The 19,125-nt window shown below is 32.2% G+C and overlaps 1 protein-coding gene and 1 long non-coding RNA gene across 2 annotated transcripts; both read right to left on the bottom strand.

Moving 5' to 3' along the window:
* Positions 1-1,968: 1,968 nt before the first annotated feature.
* LOC127861657 (uncharacterized) lies at positions 1,969-4,385 on the bottom strand. The gene is made up of 4 exons (XR_008040308.1): positions 4,269-4,385; positions 3,935-3,959; positions 3,532-3,608; positions 1,969-2,978 (listed from the first exon to the last, which is right to left on the bottom strand). It is a non-coding gene; the product is annotated as an uncharacterized LOC127861657 (long non-coding RNA).
* LOC127862797 (uncharacterized) lies at positions 3,521-14,485 on the bottom strand. Its single transcript, XM_052402068.1, has 14 exons — positions 14,361-14,485; positions 12,847-13,191; positions 10,032-10,160; positions 9,766-9,876; positions 8,641-8,745; positions 7,930-8,070; positions 7,418-7,439; positions 7,125-7,225; positions 6,503-6,524; positions 5,328-5,422; positions 4,920-4,950; positions 4,269-4,705; positions 3,935-3,959; positions 3,521-3,608 (listed from the first exon to the last, which is right to left on the bottom strand). The coding sequence occupies exons 1-14, from the start codon at positions 14,413-14,415 to the stop codon at positions 3,521-3,523; spliced, it is 1,707 nt and encodes a 568-aa protein (XP_052258028.1). The 5' UTR covers positions 14,416-14,485.
* Positions 14,486-19,125: the final 4,640 nt, after the last annotated feature.

The raw sequence follows: 19,125 nt of genomic DNA, 5'->3' as shown, positions 1-19,125 counted from the left end.
CTACATTATTAATACTGTTAGTTACATTTTAGATAAATCATAATGATACTCGTCCTGTACACATGTTCTACTAATATCTTTATTTAGTTTAGTCAGTTAGTTTAAATAATATCATCTACAAACATGGTGACAAGCTTTTAGAGTATAATATTTTTTTTCAAGTCGTGTAACCTCCCATTAATGGTTTATCTTTAGCTCACATGAGCACAATGTGCTCATGGTGAGCTTTTGTGATCGCATTTTGTCCGTCGTGTGTTGTGCGTCGTGCGGCGTCAACATTTGCCTTGTTAACACTCAAGAGTCCACATTTATTTCCGATCTTCATGAAATTTGGTCAGAAGATTCGTCTCGATGATATCTCGGAGGAGTTCGAAATTGGTCACGGTTGCTTGAAAAACATGACCGCAAGGGGGAGGGGCATTTTCCTAATATTTCTATAAATGGCTAGAGTAAAACCTTGTTAACATTATAGAGGCCACATTTGTTATCCGATCTTCATGAAACTTGGTTAAAAGATTTGTCCTAGTGATATCTTGTACGAGTTTGAAAAGGATTCCGGTTGGTTGAAAACGTGGCTGCCATTGGGCGGAGGCATTTTTCCTAATGTGGCAATAGAAAAACCTTGTTACCACTCTAGAGGCCACATTTATTGTCCGATGATCATGAAACTTTGGCAGAAGATTTGTCCCAATGATATCTTGGAAGAGTTTGACAATGGTTCCAGTTGGTTGAAAAACATGGCCACCAGAGGGCGGGGCATTTTTTTCGCATATGGTTATAATTATACGGCTATAGTAAAACCTTGTTAACACTCTAGAGACCACATTTATTGTCCGATGATCATGAAACTTGGTCAGAAGATTTGTCCCAATCATATCTTGGAAGAGTTTGAAAATGGTTCCGGTTGGTAGAAATACATGGCCGCCATTGGGCGGGGCATTTTTCCTTATATGGCTATAGTAAAACCTTGTTAACACCCTAGAGGCCAAATTTATGGTCCGATCTTCATTAATCGTGGTCAGAACATACGTCCCAATGTCATCTTCGATAAATTCGAAAATGGTTCTGGTCTGTTGAAAAACATGGCCACCAGGGGGACGGGGCATTTTTCCTTATATGGCTATATATTTATGGCTAAATTAAAACTTGTTAACACTCTAGATGCCACATTTATTGCCCTATCTTCATGAAACTTGATCAGAAGATTTATCCCAATGATATCTGGAAGAGATTGAAAACTGTTTTTGTTGGTTTAAAAACACTGCCGTCAGTGGGCGGGGCATTTTTCCTTTTATGGCTATAGTAATAACTTGTTTACACTCTTAAAGTCACGTTTATTGTTCAATGTCATGAAACTTGGTCAGAAGTTTTTTTGCAATGACATTTTGAACGAGTTCGAAAATTGTTCCGGTTGGTTAAAAACATGGCCGCAATGGGGCGTGGCATTTTCCTTATATGGCTATATATTACTATAGTAAAACCTTGTTAACACTCTAAAGGCCACATTTATTGTCTGATCTTTATGAAACTCTGTCAGAAGATTTGTCTCCATGATATCTTGGACAAGTTTGAAAATGGTTCCGGTTGGTTGAAAAACATGGCCGACAGGAGGCGGGTTAATTTTCCTTATATGGCTATAGTAAAAACTTGTTAACACTCTCATTGAAACATTTATTGTCCAATCTTCATAACACTTGGTCAGAATTTAAAGGATAGCTTGGATCGGTTCAAAAAAAGTTCCGGTTTGTTGAAAAACATGACCGCAAAACCTTGTTAGCACTCTAAAAGTTACATTTATAGTTCACTCTTCATGAAACTTGGTCAGAACATTTGTTCTAATTTTATATTGGGGCTGCACCGAGCAGGTCAGTTTCTTTGTATCTCAGGTGAGCGACTTTGGACCTTTCAGGCCCTCTTGTTTAAAAAAATAACCGATAATTTAGGTTATTAAAGACGCCAATTAAATTGTAAACGCAAACACCAACAAACACTAGTGACCAGAACCAAGTTTTGTATGATAGTGTTCGCCTTCAAATGGCATTTTGACGGAAGATGCACAAACACATTTAATATATTTACATTATAACTTTTGTCAAATAACACACGTGTCTTATATAATTACTTTTGTACTTGCAACTATGTATGTTCTTAAATAATCCCGGATGAAAACAATAATAACAGCAATAGTCAATCATTGATAGTTATACAAGTGAAAACAAATTAACTTTTCAATATATATATTACATATGTTCAAACTTTAGAACAATATGTGTGAACCCATAAATCTGTGTGAAGCATGTACTCTAAATGCATTCACAAGCAATTTACACTAGAAAGAGTACACATAACTCAACACAGTTATAATTTCCGTTTGCACAAAAGGTGTCTTCTTAAAATCTGAATGTTAAGTATCGTGGCAGCTACTGATAAAACACACGTATCAATCGAGGAAATTAAAATTTTAACGTAATATGTGAAGGTTTTACATACAACTTTTGGTATTTGGATTAAAAACAAAGCTCAGAAATATATAACACTATGAATTAAACAAAGAATGTCATTTCAGTGCGTGCAAACTAGCTGTTAATCTTCTTACACCTCTGTTAGTAAGGGTTATCATTGGGGGAAGTATTGTTCACGGAGCTACTTACATGACATATCAATTTACATAGAGTAAGTCATTTTTGAAAACAATGCAGATGGTTATCATGAAAAAAAAACAATCGTTTAAATTGTGATCGTATCAGCGCGTATTTGAATATTTCACAATCATGTTTCAATCAAAAGAGTACACACAACTCAACACAGTTATAACTTTTGTTTGCACAACATGTGTTTTAGAAACCAAGTTCATTAATATATAAAACATTATGAATTAAACAAAGAATGGCATTTCAGTGCATGTAAACTAACTGTGATTCTTCTTACACCGCTGTTTGTAAAGGTGATCATCGTGGGTAGTTTTCTTCACTGATCCACTATAACGACATATCAATTAATATAGAATTTGTAAAGCTAGAAAACAATGCAGATGGTAGTTATGAAACAAATCACATCGTTTAAATTGTGATCGTATCAACGCGTATTTGAATATGTACCAGTTAAAAAAAAATCACCTTATCATTTTTATAATACTTACCTTTAACTTTCATAGATCGTGGTTTGACTTACAAAGAATATAAGATATTTAATTAATGCAACTTTACTATAAGTTTTCATAATGTTGTGATTCTCGTAATTATTTCATGTATATTTAATGCATATAGTGTCAGAATACTGACTTTATAAAATAAAATGGGGTTTATATAATGTTATGTTTTCAAAGTATGTTGTACGCGTCCTGCTTCAGGTAATTACTATTTGCTATTGCTATCATGTAGGAATTATTGATTTTGCAATTAAAGTACGAATCATCGGTTTATTACTGGTTTAACCTTACAAAAACGGCTGATGTCCCCAGTTAAAATATGTAGTACAATAGCTATCGCGTATGAAATTAGCATTAACTGGTTAAAAGTGTCTAAGCGATACCTTTCTTGGTTTTCTTGTTTACTTTGCTGTATAGTGGAACGAACGAGTCGAAACATGCTGGTGCTTGTGGCACAGTTCTGCAAAATCAATTATTAAATCATCTTAGAACCAATGGACAATCATTCAATATGTTCATGCATACGTGTTCTACAATTAGTGAATACTGTCAGGATCGATAAACCAATTTCGATTTTTATTAAAGAAAGAATTAAACAATTAAAATAACATCGACAGAATGTTATACGTAGCCAAAGGCACATGCATCTTTTTCAAACAGTGCTGTCCGTTTTTACAAAAAAGGCTTATTTGCAATACCACTAGGCTAGTGTATTGTGAGTATTGTATTGTATTGTTAAGTACAAAAGAATGCATGCTTACTGCTCAAAATATGTTTCATACTTACCGATTCCAGTCATTTGTCTCCATACCTTATACAGAACAATGGCTATTAACAATTAACCAGTTGCATTGTAAGATGATAAAATTATATGACACAATGGTCTTGCACCTTCGTGACAGATTTTAAAGACACATGAATTGGAATATAATATAATGATCCATAAATCACTTGTATAACATTTGCAAAACACCTGTCTGTGTACACGCATTATTAGTTAAGTGTGGATAAGGAAAGTTTAAATAACACGAACAATTAAATGTTACAAAGAAAACCAGAATTCAAAACATCGATTATTCATTATGATTATAGAATACCAAGTTAGTTGAATTAATATTACCTATGATTTTCTTCTTGTCAACTACGGAATATTGAGGGTCAACATCGTTTGCATCGGTATCAAAGGAACCATTCGATGTCTCAGCCATTTGGTTTTTCTTCCTCAACGGTGCATGCAGTGAGTCTTTTTTGTTAACAATTGAGTAAAGTGGATCATCTTCACGTTCACTATCAAAACCGCACGGTGTACTTGGTTTGCAATCGTGCATGGTTAGAAGATTATCCGGGTATATTGGATGGTTCGCAGTTGCATGGAGATTGTTATCCCTTACTTTAGAATTTAGTGGATCATCACTGTCTAGAGGCGTTGCATTAAACGTGTACAGTGGGTTGTCTTTGTACCTGTTGCTATGAGGCGGTGGTTCTATGTTTACAATCGAATAAGGCACAGCCTTGCTCATATTTGTGTTAAGTGGATCTGTAAATGGGCGTTCTTGTCTGCCACAGGAATTATATAGAGAATATGATGCAATAATGTCATGTTTTAGTTGTTCGTTTTTTATCAAATAAAACACCGAGCAACATCTGCATATGATTATACATTATATTTGAAATAGTATAAACATCGAACAATAATAGTATATATTGTTGAAAAAAACACATGTTAACACTATATACAACTTAAATGTGAGTTAAGTAAAGGTTGGCATACCCATGTTCAGTAAAGCCACATGCCCCCTTTTCTGAAATAAAAAAACAACGATGGCTATCCGTGTACAACATAAACGATATGAACAATGAATAATTTCATCTATGTGAGGTTTCAAAACATCAGGCACTTATTAAACATGCATGTATATGTCAACATCACTTTGTAAAAAGTGCAATACTAATATCAAATATCAATTTCATCATAAAAACCATGAATTGCATACAAAATAAAATACAGCTTATGACAGAAATGCTTTTATAAAACGTGGATGAAATTAATATTTTATCAATAAATACAATAAATAATATTGACCCTTCGATTTGGGATGTTTTTGTGTGATTACACTCCCAAAATTTTAATTGATATATAAAAGAAGTTATTTTAACAATAAAAGTAACTATTGTTTACCTGCACAAGATTGAAGATCGTTGACACTACTGTACAACCAGTCGTCATCCAATGTTTTGTCATAGCTATGGCCATCGTGTATTTGGTGTGGATTACTTTTAAATAGATCACATTTAATTTATGTTATGATAATATTAGGTATTTGCAGTATAAGAGTAAAATAATAGTAATACAAAATAATGATAATGATAATAATAATATTATAAGTATTAGTAGTAGCAGTATTATCATCATTATGTAGAAGTAGTAGAAGAAGTAGTTGAAGAAGTAGTAGAAAAAGTAGAAATAGTAGCAGTAGTAGGAGTAGTAGTAGTAGTAGTAGTAGTAGTAGTAGTAGTAGTAGTAGTAGTAGTAGTAGGTAGTAGTAGTAGTAGTAGTAGTAGAAGTAGTAGTAGAAGTAGTAGTAGTAGTAGTAGTAGTAGTAGTAGTAGTAGTAGTAGTAGTAGTAGAAGTAGTAGTAGTAGTAGTAGCAGTAGCGGTAGTAGTAGTAGTAGTAGTAGTAGTAGTAGTAGTAGTAGTAGTAGTAGTAGTAGTAGTAGTAGTAGTAGTAGTAGTAGTAGTAGTAGTAGTAGTAGTAGTAGTAGTAGTAGTAGTAGTAGTAGTAGTAGTAGTAGTAGTAGTAGTAGTAGTAGTAGTAGTAGTAGTAGTAGTAGTAGTAGTAGCAGCAGCAGCAGCAGCAGTAGCAGTAGTAGTAGTAGTAGTAGTAGTAGTAGTAGTAGTAGTAGTAGTAGTAGTAGTAGTAGTAGTAGTAGTAGTAGTAGTAGTAGTAGTAGTAGAAGTAGTAGTAGTAGTAATAGTAGTAGTAGTAGTAGAAGTAATAGTTGTAGTATAAGTAGTAGTAGTAGTAGTACTCATACTTTCTCTTTCAATATGAATTAAGACTAGTTTAAAATTTATGGGAAATACTTTAAGATGATACATTGTGTTACTACGTTAGAGAGTTGAATTAGTACACAATAAGACTTAGTCAATATTAAACAGCAATAGAAAGGACATTAATTAATAATCTCGAGACAATGATGGGTATGTTTTATTGGTGTTATACACCAGAGTACAACTACGTTCATGACACAAGTCCAATATAAATGCCTAAAATGATTTTTTGTGTGTAAATTTCTTTAGTTTTTAAGTAAAAACTACTGTAGAACAGACTGGTTTGTGCTTTAAAACATTACCTGTTGGTGTTTGAGCCAAAATCTGAAATAAGGAAACTGTTTAAAATAAAAAATATACAAACTGTTACTTTAAACTCGGATGCCTGACCTTCCTATTTAGCTAACAGTGTAAGTGCTGATCGACTCATAAGTCAATCATGATCATTAATTGCATATACAATATCGCGCATGTCGAAGAGCTGGTTGGTTATGACTCAGTAACATATCATTCATTTCTTCGATTTACTAATATTACTGTCGCATATTTATGCATACACAACTGAATTATTAAATTTTTCATTGCGTTGTATAATTTTTTTAAATAAAATGTACGTATCAGCACCATATTTACCATATTTACTTGTGGTGTTTTATAATCTTATTTTAAATACACATTGTTTTGTACAGCAGAACACATGAATATTTGAATCTTTTCTCATTTGAGTATTTTCGACGATCCCAACGACTTCGAAATAGCATTGAATAACTGTACATTATAATTCGATTCATCGTTTAGTAAGAATAAATTGAAATATCTATTGTATAAACGACTGCATGATTTTATATTTAATTACGTTTCATATACAATTCAAGTTCATTAAATAAGAGAACTGACAATTATGGACTGTATTCAAACCTATACCGTCGCGTTTTGTCGCGATATCTCTCACACGACTGTACGAGGGGTCATCATCAATACAGTCTTCAATGCCCAAGTCTTGTTGTTCATCTCCATGTTGTGCACTGTGCAGAAGCATGCACTAATTTTATATGACGTATTGCAATTATTTATGTTGCACCATAGTTTTCCAAATTTCAAATGAATAATTGCCATTAATAATATACATACGACAACAACAGTTTGTATTTAAGTACACATACTCGTTCTAAAACAATATGATATAAGAGACGTGCACAATAAAAAGAAAACATTACCATTGCCGTTTTGTATTTAGACCTAAAAATGAAAGTTTAATTATGTTAGCTAAATAAAAGTTTATTAACGTCATCATATGTATTAACATATGTACATACTTAATGATAGGGCAACTGAAACTACTGTATCACATCACATCACGTAATAAAAAGTAAGATTTATATGATCGCAATGAAAACATTAAATGCATACAGTCTAGAGACGTCAGTATGTATTTTGTTCACGTCATTTGATTTTTTGTTTTGTATTTAGTCCGTAAGATATATTCAAAATAATGAAAAAAATCATACATAATCATGATATAAAAAGAATATTGAAACATGAACGTTTATTTACTAGGCAAAAACAAATAAAGAAGCCGTGTCAAATATATAATTTGTAGTTTGTAACAAAAATTTAGTGTTTAAGCCATATGTTTATTAAATTCATGAACCAAAATCAAACAACTGCATAAGTTCATCAGATATTTACAGAATCAATTAGTCAGTTAGATTTCGCCTAGTATACCGACCAGCCTCACTATGCGTGGACACCGGTTCCATCCAGGAGGAAGTTGGATTAGAAGAAGTGGCATTGTTTGAAACAATAGCCATATTTATGTCCCCCTCGACTGAATTATTTTCCTTGTTCAGCATTGTAAGATTATGCTTTCCTGTTTGGTTTCAAAAGTTAGAAATCGGATGAATGTACATTTAAAACTCGTATGTTAATACGAATATAAACAATAATTTTAATTTAATATTCAAACATAATATTCGACAATAGCGATTACTGTCACTTTATTATACTAGTAACAGGACTACTATTCAAATACAAACACTTCAGCATGTATCGTTATTACAAGAAAACCCAATACTTGACGTTTGCTATTGTGTGTAGTGTTTTTAAAACAATATTATTTTGAAAACGTTTTACAGTAAATTGCATATTCCAAGCTTCACCTCTTGTGCGAAACAATTTAACGCAACCAACACGACCGATATAAGTTCACAAAACATCATTCTAGCATAATCATTATCATTATTTTGAAAAAGCATTATGAGTGCTGTCATATCATATGTAATAAATTGATTGCTCTTAATAAAACTCTGCATTTTAGTTTGTCATAAATAAAATACAATGAAACTAAGCAAATATTCAAGAATAATTGTAAGTTAAATTTATATCAAATTGAGTAAAATTCCAGTCAATGTAGTTAAATTATTTGAACGTGCTACCAAACCTCTCGAGCACGAACACAGTTTCTTTCGGAAAACGAGCACAACAAGTCCGATGACAAAGAAAACAAATGGCCCGCAAATAATAACAGCCAACTGGGTAACTGAAACTAGTAAGACACAAAACCATGATTACACGTAAAATCATGCTTTATAGTGACTATTCAGTACAATGGCGCTTTGCAAATTCTAGTAATGTACATGGTATTGTATTGCATTGTATTGTAATAATAAAACGCTTAAATCTACACTGTGTAACCTGAAAGTTTGTGCACGTTCTGAACAGAGATTGAATTGGTTAAGGCAAATGCGATATACTATTTACATCTGGTACAACGTACATACCAATATTGGTCCACTCTAATGTTTTTAGATTTTACAAATTGTTAAAAATTTAATTTTGCCGGAAATGTGTGCGTCAAGAAAAATGCATTACATCGAGAGTTTATATATATATATATATATATATATATATATATATATATATATATATATATATCACGTTCATAGTTTAAAGGGGCCTTTTCACGGATTTTGGCATGTTTTGAAGTTTGTCATTAAATGCTTTATATTGATAAATGTAAACATTAAATTTTAAAAGCTCCAGTAAAAAATTAAAAATAAAATTTAAAAAAGGAAAAAAAAGTAGCCCGCAGCAGGGCTCGAACCAGTGACCCCCGGAATCCTTAAGTAAGAACGCATTGGCCAACTGAGCTATCCTGCCAAGCATACATAAGTTGCGTATTTAAATATGTTATATAAGCAATCTTCGTAGTTTCACAAATTTAAACGACAACAACAGAACTCTCAAGATTATTCAATCGTTCCGCGTTGCAACGCTTTATAATTTTTAGGTTTTGAAATCGTCAAAAGATGCATATAATGGATATATTAGACCATGGCAAATGTTCAGTTATACTGTTTCCTCACAAATATCATAACAAAACCGGAAATTTGCGAATCTGAAACAACTTTTTTGAATTTTGTCAATTTACCAAACCGTGAAAAGATCCCTTTAATATAAAGTGTACATAAATGTACAATATTTGTATTTGGGATTCGCTTGTGGTGAGTACTAAAGGATCTGTTTGCAATGAAACTCTTCTAGTGTAATATGTCATTTGTCTTACTGTTTTGTTTCGCAATAGATTCTTCACTTTTGTTTTCCTCGGTAGAGTTAGCGTTGTTTGTTGTGTTGACGATAACGCTTTCAGTTTTGGTGCTTTTATCTGGACCTAACTCTAAGATAATAAAATATGGCTCAAATCAAATGTGGAATAATTAATGTTTGCACAATGTGGCATATCAATTGCATAAACAAATAATTATTATCAGAGAAACACTTCACTCTTTTGATGAGAGTTCATTAGTATGTGACAATATAAGTATGTCTTACTTTTCGCATTTGATGGCATTTCTACCGTCGCGGTAACTGTGCCAGTTTCGTTGTCGATATTAGTAGGCATGGTACTCTCCACTCTTGCGATTTGTGTTGTTAGTGTTGTCGTTGTACACTCAAGGCGATCTAAGTTGAAAACAAATAACATGCAAAACTATAGATACATTTCGTCCTGCATTAAGCGGCTAGGGATTTGTATTTTAATAATGTTCAAATAATACGCATGTAGAATAATATTAATACATCGGGTGTAATAATAGATCCAAAGATTTAAGAAATAAGATGCAACTCAGAAGATTTAAATTACCTAGATTTCACATAATTTAAAAGAAATCATTACGGTTCTAGAAAGTATGGTAATGTAATCTGATAATTTTAAACATTATAAGTGCTGTCATATCATATTTAATAAATTGATTGCTCTTAATAAAACTCTGCATTTTAGTTTGTCATAAATAAAATACAATGAAACTAAGCAAATATTCAAGAATAATTGTAAGTTAAATTTATATATATATTTAAGAAATAAGATGCAACTCAGAAGATTTAAATAACCTAGATTTCACATAATTTAAAAGAAATCATTACGGTTCTAGAAAGTATGGTAATGTAATCTGATAATTTTAAACATAAGACAGTTTTTAAAATAACTGTCCTTAGAATAATGATCACGTGATGTACTGTATTTTATATCTATATCGATATATAACGTTTACGACAAAATACCCAACAATTAATGAGTCATTCAAAGTCGCCAGCCCTTAATTCCCCACCCCTCCTATTTCATAACCATTACATTTCAAAATTAACTTTAATGTAATGAACATAAATATTGATAAATCAAGTCTTATTTTGTAGATATTGTAACAGTTCATTACTGTATTAAATAAACATAAATGGTAGAAAAAGAGGTTTAACAAGTGAAATACAGAAAATATAAGCACTCAAGCGTTGCAAACTAATATCCGAAAACCAGAAAAATACAAATTTCTAGTTATGAGACTATGTAAAAATAATTTAAACAAAAACAGATTCACTTGCAAGAGCACCCACGTTTTCACAATCACATATTCCATAGTGAATAAACTTATGAATTGTATCGTGTGTATTTTACAAATATCATAAACGTATCACAGGACGAATGACATGTACTACAACATTTGATAAACAAAAGCAATCTGATCCGAGTTAGTTCATAATGCCCAGTTCATAATGCTTACTAAAGCACTTAGATTTAAAAGTTTCCATATCGAATAGTTCAGGTATGCAAAATAGATGTTTAACTATGTAAATATGCATGGTAAGTTTATAATCAACTTATATCAATACAATCTTTTTAATCGTACCTTCATAGATAAAAGGGAATTAATCACCTAAACCTTTGAATTAAAAATACGTTTTCTAAAATGTACAATACAGCGAAAATTTCGAGTCCTAAATGTTTACGTGTAAACAAGAAATACGTAAACATATTTATTTAAACTGTCAGACAATGAAATCAGCGTTTGGTCGCTGAAAAAAGTATGTTATTATAAGCCTTACTAAAATATTTACACTATTTGCCTATTGTTCTGGTATGAATTTGAAAAGGCCGGACACACAAGGTGTTTCGACATTGTTTTCTCTACAGCCTGTAGTAACAGATACTGATATTTGGCACACGATTGATTCTCGCGTACCATTGCTCATGGCGAGCGATGATTATTTCGTGATAAGACAGTTTAAAAAAAAAAAATATTTTAACTTTTTTCATAAAAATAACAATAAACAGAAAGTAAAATAAAAAATAAATGACAACCGACCTAAATAATCAAATACTTTCAACATAATTTTCGTCATTCGGTATGTATGCTAACAAACAAATTTGCATTATACGTCGCATTGTGCGTCTTTCTTGGCGGTCTTCACGTTCAAATTATATACAGACAATCGGTTAATGGATCTCGCAAAATTATACCGTACGATGCATTGCAATTACTTTTGTGTTGAATGATTAATCTTATGGTAAGTTGTGTAATAGTAAAGTAAAACAAAAGAAATGGCAATTGTGTGCGATGGACCCGAATTAGCATGCGTCCGTCAGCATTTTCAAGAGGGAATCAGCGTAACTGTTAAAAAATATTTAAATGTCAACCATATATCACTGTAGAACATAATCTTGATTTTCCTTTCTATAGAATAAAAACGAATTCATGATAAGATGATGTCAAACCTTTGTGAGTTTTAACTTTCACCAAGAACATGGTGTCTATAAATTTACTTTAGTGATATAATCCTTAGACGTGAATTTTCATGTAAGTCACACATTTAGTTTGATATAATATCGGCTTCACTATGAGTTAATAATGTTCTTTTTCTTGCATTAATCAGTTTTCTGTACAATTAATCTAATTATAAAATACCTGTTCACCTGACTCATGTGGAAAGTCACATTAGCTTTCGTAGATTATGTTATTTTCGTAATAGAAATTAGCGGCGAATGTTTTTATTATGAAATTTTGTTTACTATGGAACACCGGACCTGTAGCTCCAAACATGTGCTAGAAAATATCGGCATTGCAAACCCGTTTTCAGATTTTGAATAATGGTTTCCATGTAACTGTAATAAAACATACATACAAACGGTAATTACAACATTGTTTGACAAACAAACACACAATAATCATATACATTTTCACAACATGCCGTTTAAGAATTAATTACAGTTTACACAGTCTGCAATAAAAGGGACATCTAGATTGCTGAAAGCATGCGGATTTCTTCGTACGAACAAATAATGACATGCAATTTATTATCTTTGCTGTATGCTTACCTGATTTAGTCAAAGTCACATTATTACTAAAATCAGTAGACCCTGTTGACAATGTTGATTTTGTACAGTACCATTGGTCGCCAATATTTACCATATTGTCATCAGTAATGGTGCACGTGACACCTGTTCGATGTAAGCACTTACATTGCGTTGTCTTAATCGTTGAAGGTTTAAATTGACTGCATGCCGTTTTATTAAAAACTACTTTTTGCATGTTTTGCACACCCTTCTCTAGGCTTTTTTTGTAAAATATCCAGATTCCGTAAGCATTATAAATATCAGTGCAGTTAACTTCCACAGTTGTTGCACATGGCACGTTAACATAGAAAAAGGGTTTTGACAACACTGAAATGAAATAAAATTAAAAATATGTAATAAAAATGTTATGTGATTTATTAAATACTATCATTGCAAGGTAATATTAAACAAGCAAAAGTTATATAACCATGCATTTCCCGGTTATCCAAATAATAACATTATAATTATATCAATTTAAAAAAAAAGTTAAGTTCTAGGCTGTCTTCTCACTAACTATTGATAATAGTAAATCATTAAAAAGACGCACATATATAGAGAGAATAATGTTCAAATATGTATTGACACAATAATCGCAGGTGCTAACACTAAATATTGGCATTAAAAACTTGTAAATATGTTAATGCTCTTTCTCTAAGTTAACATAGCTTTGCTCATGGGTCGTCTTCATTATGTTTTTATACAGGTTGACTACCAGATTATATCTTGAGGGTTAAGATTAACCTTTGAAAATATTTCAGCTACTCATATTCATACAAACGTCATATTAAACTTTAGAGTATTATCTAAATCCAATTCTTGGCAAACTGTTAAATTCTCCGCCTTAAAATTTTCCAGGCCGAGTATCAAATCCAATAACTCTGACATTAAGTAATACATCGAATAGACAAACATTAAACTTAACTTTATAAATTGCATAGTGCCTTTCCATCGCATGTCTTCGACTTTGTTACAGTTTGAGGAGCTTGTATCAATGCATTCACCTTGTTTGCAAGAACAATTTTCAATGTGTGAATTAACTGTTTCATTCAGGCATTGTACCTGTTAAGTTATGCCGTGTAACTGCTCGGGTAAGGGCAACTTAACTACATGACGGCCCTAGTCATAATGCCTAGTGTAAGGGCCGGTAAATTTACCAGCTTCTAATGAAATTAACTTTAATTCAAAATGGCGCTGGTGTGTGTTCATGATTTAATATAAATGCTTCGCATTAATGAGAAAATGATTCGGACATATTACACGTTAAAGAATATAATAAATAATCCAAAGCATTAAACAACAATATAACTCGTTTTTTACCATGGTAACACCCTTACATATTTGTCTGTAAATGGAGACAAAATCACATTTTTACTCGAGCAAGGTATCGTATAAATATCAATTGTCTGCATTCAACGATTTAATTGTTAACGGCATTATTGGATTTTAAAATGCGTAACGATACTTTTGGTTTGTAAGTCAAAATAAATAAAACTTACTTGAAATGACATTGACATGCGCAGCCATAAATCCGAAAAGTATTTTTAAATTCATTATCGTCTTTCAGATCAACACACGCCCGACTTTTTTCTGTCACGATTCGCCCTTTCGTTTGGAATTATTATGGTCACTGAAATATCTGCAATCGTTCGCTATTATTTGCCACAACAGATAGAATAGGGAAGTAAAGGATGAATAATGGGCGTAAAATGGATATTGTCTGCTTGATCTTGATTTATTGTCCGTGAAGTAATAGTAGTTGTTGAGTAAGAGTAAGTAGTACGAGCAATAGTAGAAGAAGTAGGAGCATCATCGTCTTTTTGACCGGACCATTTTTTCACTGTTCTTGTGAAGAGCATAACATGAACATGTCATTTTCATGTGTAGTGCTTAGATAAAATACGAGTTAAAGGATGTTATTGATAGTTCATATAATCATAGTGGGGTTTTAAAAGCGCATAATAAAAGGGACACATCTTTTATACTTATTTCTATCCGGGTTATTTGTCTTTTTGCCGGGCATTACTCCATCTGTTTGTTTTAGGAATCTATATTTATGATTCACATCACATATATTTGTATTAAAATGGCCCTTGAGAGGAATGCTAATACACGAGCCATAACTATCTTGATTTATTATTGATTTATTATTTGCTTTTACTTAATGATTTATGAGTGCTTACATCTTAGCGAATGTTGTAAATCAGTTGATATTTATAGTATTACAGCTGGAATATTTCAAACATTCAAAATGCTGTAAAGATTATGATAAAACACAATCAAGCAAAATACTATTACAGAGGAAAAGAAGAATTCAAAAAAAGACATTTTAAAGGAGTTGCCGTCCTTCCACTTCTCTTGTATTTTTGGACAATACATCATTATTTTCATCAACAGCGATCCTTTCAGACGTTTATTAACGATTTCATAAACGTTTAGGATTTTGTTATATTTAGGCTTAGTCGAAATTAATTATTGTATAAATGTTTAACAACTATAAAAGATCATAACAGATACTATTAAAACAAAGGATGAGCTCTTCGTATTATCATTTACAACTAAATAGTGAAAATTAGCAGAAAGCAACCGCAGTCATGAGAAAATGTTGCATGAAAATATTCCAAAAACATTTATCTTGTGCTAATTTGAAAGTGATTTGTAAAATAAAAGTGTGCATGTTGAAAGGCATAAACTCTAATAAGGATAGAGTCAGAGGAGAATCTTGCGTGTTAAATACTCGTAAAGTAGTTATATATAATAATTAACCCCTAACTTAACTTGTATAAACTTCTTTGTTGAAGTAAATGGTGCCCAATTCGTAATAAGTCTGCAGCTCCCAAGCAAGCAAGTCTGGACTAGATAATTTTCTTGCAAAATAGCTTCCAAAATGGATCCCAAATCTAGAAGTGCAACACAATATTTTGGTCCCATATGTGTCACATGTGGGTCCCATGAGACGAACATGGGCTAACAACTGGTCCATTATGGGCAAATACAGATGGGACGTTCGTGGGATACTTATAAGAATCCGATTGTCGGAAGTGGAACCCGATTTCTTACTGGTCTCAAAGTGGTTAGAACCAATGTCCAACATCAAACAAACGTGAACTAAACACTGATTCGTTGTGCCCAGCCACAGAATGGACCGTCTTATGATACTAGTATTGTTCCCATTGCCGAATGTTGTACACGTTTTTTCAAGTGTTCTGCGTGGGTTAAACATGGGTCCAACATGTAAAAACATGGACTCAACTATCGTCCAATATAGGCAAACAAAGTCATCATGGAAAACTTATTTGGACCGCATTGCCGGTAGTAAAACACTATGTTTAATGAGTCCACTTCTGATTACATCATTGATCGAATATAAGGCCCACACGCAATCAAAACTGGACAATTATGGGCGAACAGAGATATGAATTTCCTTGGACACTGATATGGGTCCAGTCATCGAAGATGCTACTTGGATTTTTTTAAAGACCCAAACGGATTTCAATAATGCTCTAACATGGATCACATTTGGGCTCAACATTGGCACATCATGGGCGAACATAAATGGGACCTTCATTCATTTGATATCAATATGAGCTACACCAAAGACTTTGGATTTTTCATGGGTTAAAGAAGAAAACATATGGAACACGGTCGAACGAAGAGAAAAAAAAGGTTCAATTTATGAAACAAATAGAATATAAGACCGTGTATTGTTGCTGAATACATCGTTATCATGCCACTCAATTAATCCACCAACTTGATGTAAGTATCAATATATTCTTTTTTACACAATTCCGACCGCAATTTTACATGTTTCACAGTACAATACACAATATTCTTCTTCTTTTTATTAGTATTAATTTTCATTAAAAAACAAACAAAAGTAATATGCGTCTCTTGAGAGTGAGATGTCAACAATTAAAGCAATAAATAAATGTTTTACTTACAATGTCAACAATATGAATAACATAAAGATAAACAGATTTTTTTCCATTTGCAATCTGAACGATGAAATGGAACAGTATTTGTACGACTAAATATTCCGAACAAAAATAGAAACTACTTAAGAAATAAATCTTTAACAAAAAAATAACTTAAAATATGATTAATTTGATTTTACGATATGGGTAAATAGTATTTCGAAACAATATAACAATAAAAAATAATATGGTAAAGGGATAATTGACAGTTTCAAGTCAATAATTTACTGTTTGTAGTAGTTTTGGAGTTGTTGACTTTTGATTTTGAAAAAGTATATTTAATGATTGGCATAAAATTGTCACAGTACAACAATATTTAGTGGAAATGTTGCTCTTTCTTGATGAATCGATAAAGTTTAATTTTAACATCTGCAGCAAACAAAGGTAATTTGAATCGGAAAGAATAATTAATAATTAAACTAAACGGTACCAGCACAGTTTTCAAACGTTTGGTTTTCCATATCATGTAGATATTCAAAACATAATTTACCTTAACCATAAGGCAAAATAGCAAAAACATAACATACATTATTAAGTTGAAAAAAAAGAAAAGTAACATCCATACAACTAAATGCCGTTATTACTAATTAATTTACAGTATATTATTTTTGTATTCCCTTTAATAAAACATACATTTAAAATGCGTAGCATAATAATATGCATGTAGACTAAACATTCTGAATATTTACTGTCATCATTAAAATAATAATTGCAATTGGTGTTGGGCTAAATATTAATAATGATATTAAAAAACAATGCCTTATATATAGCGTCACGGCATGATACTACATACAGTTTAAGTAGCAGATAAAACACGCAAACCATTCATTATGCATACACTATGTGGAACTCGCTTTATTTTTAGGTTTTGAAGCAACAACACGACAAAACGACAGTAGAGTTGTTGAACTGCAGAACACGGTTTTATTTTAACTTCAATGGTGGGACTGTTCATCATGGACACTAAACATCACCTCTCCTTTTTATTTATGTGGCAAATAATATTCTAAGGGAATAAAAAAAATGGTTAAACATATTCGGGCGTAGGTCGGGGGAACACTACTCTCTGTATCAAGTTTTAACTGTTGGTGAAGGTTGTTGGTTATAATAATGCGTTCCAACATCTACATGTGGTTAAAGTTATGTACATCCATGGCTACTATAGGCAAAAAACGATCATGTCACGAGCAGGTAGCATGAATAGTTAGCATGAAAAAGTCTTAACTTGTCATCGTAATGAAAGTATGTGTCGGTGAAGAACCAGACAACTTTTTAATTATTAGGTATAACTAATTTAGCATAGATATCAGTAATCAACATACACAGTGACAAGGATTTTAACTGGAATTCACCACATGTTAATGCAATATCGACAATTTTCTCTAAAATTAATACTCAACTTGGCCTTACAGTTGAAGAAACAACATCATGTCAATTTTTTTCTCTTACATCTGTATTAAGAATATAGGTTACTATAGAAATGCAATGTTTTCGGTATCGTTCGCATTTCTTCATACATGTACATTTGATTACGACAATGACGACAATGTAATCAAACAATATCATCTTGTCATGGAATTTTTGTTTCACACCGACCTTATGGATAATAAATCACATCTGTGTTAGAATTGTTATCAGAAATCGAACATTCTCTAGCCAAGGCATGTTAAGTACTGTTTTCAAACAATTATTGTTGAAATATCACGATTGACATTGTAGACAAAAAAATCACAGTTTGTAAATGTTAAAAGTGTATATAGTAAAATACAGAACCATGTTAAAACGGTTACACGACAGTTTGTTTGCAATAAGCTATACAAATCATTTGTACAGGATTGACATTTTTAGCTCGGCTGTTTTCGGAGAAAGCCGAGGTATTGTCATAGCCACCTCGTCGCCCGCCGTCCGCCATCTGCCGTCCGCCGTCCGCGTCGTGCTAAAACCTTGAAATTTGTCTCTAAAATCAAAGTGCTTTCACCTTCAACTTTGAAACTTCATATGTATATGCACCTTGATAAATTCTACACGCCACACCCATTTTTGGGTCACTAGGTCAAAGGTCAAGGTCACTGTGACCTCTAAAAAATAAATTCTGACTTTCATTTATTCAAAACTGCACCCTCAGCCGAGCATTGGCACCCGTTATGCGGTGCTCTTGTTATATATACTTGTTTTATAATAAAAACATGTTTGTTAGTTCTTGCTTTGAATGCATACGCAAATTAGTTGGTATCTTATAAACGTTGAATTAACAAGTTGGTTAAATGTATATAAGTTTCACTAACAGTCC

Source organism: Dreissena polymorpha, chromosome 16 (genome assembly GCF_020536995.1).
Source record: "Dreissena polymorpha isolate Duluth1 chromosome 16, UMN_Dpol_1.0, whole genome shotgun sequence".
NCBI lineage: Eukaryota > Metazoa > Mollusca > Bivalvia > Myida > Dreissenidae > Dreissena > Dreissena polymorpha.
This window is presented reverse-complemented; position numbering and strand designations above follow the sequence as displayed.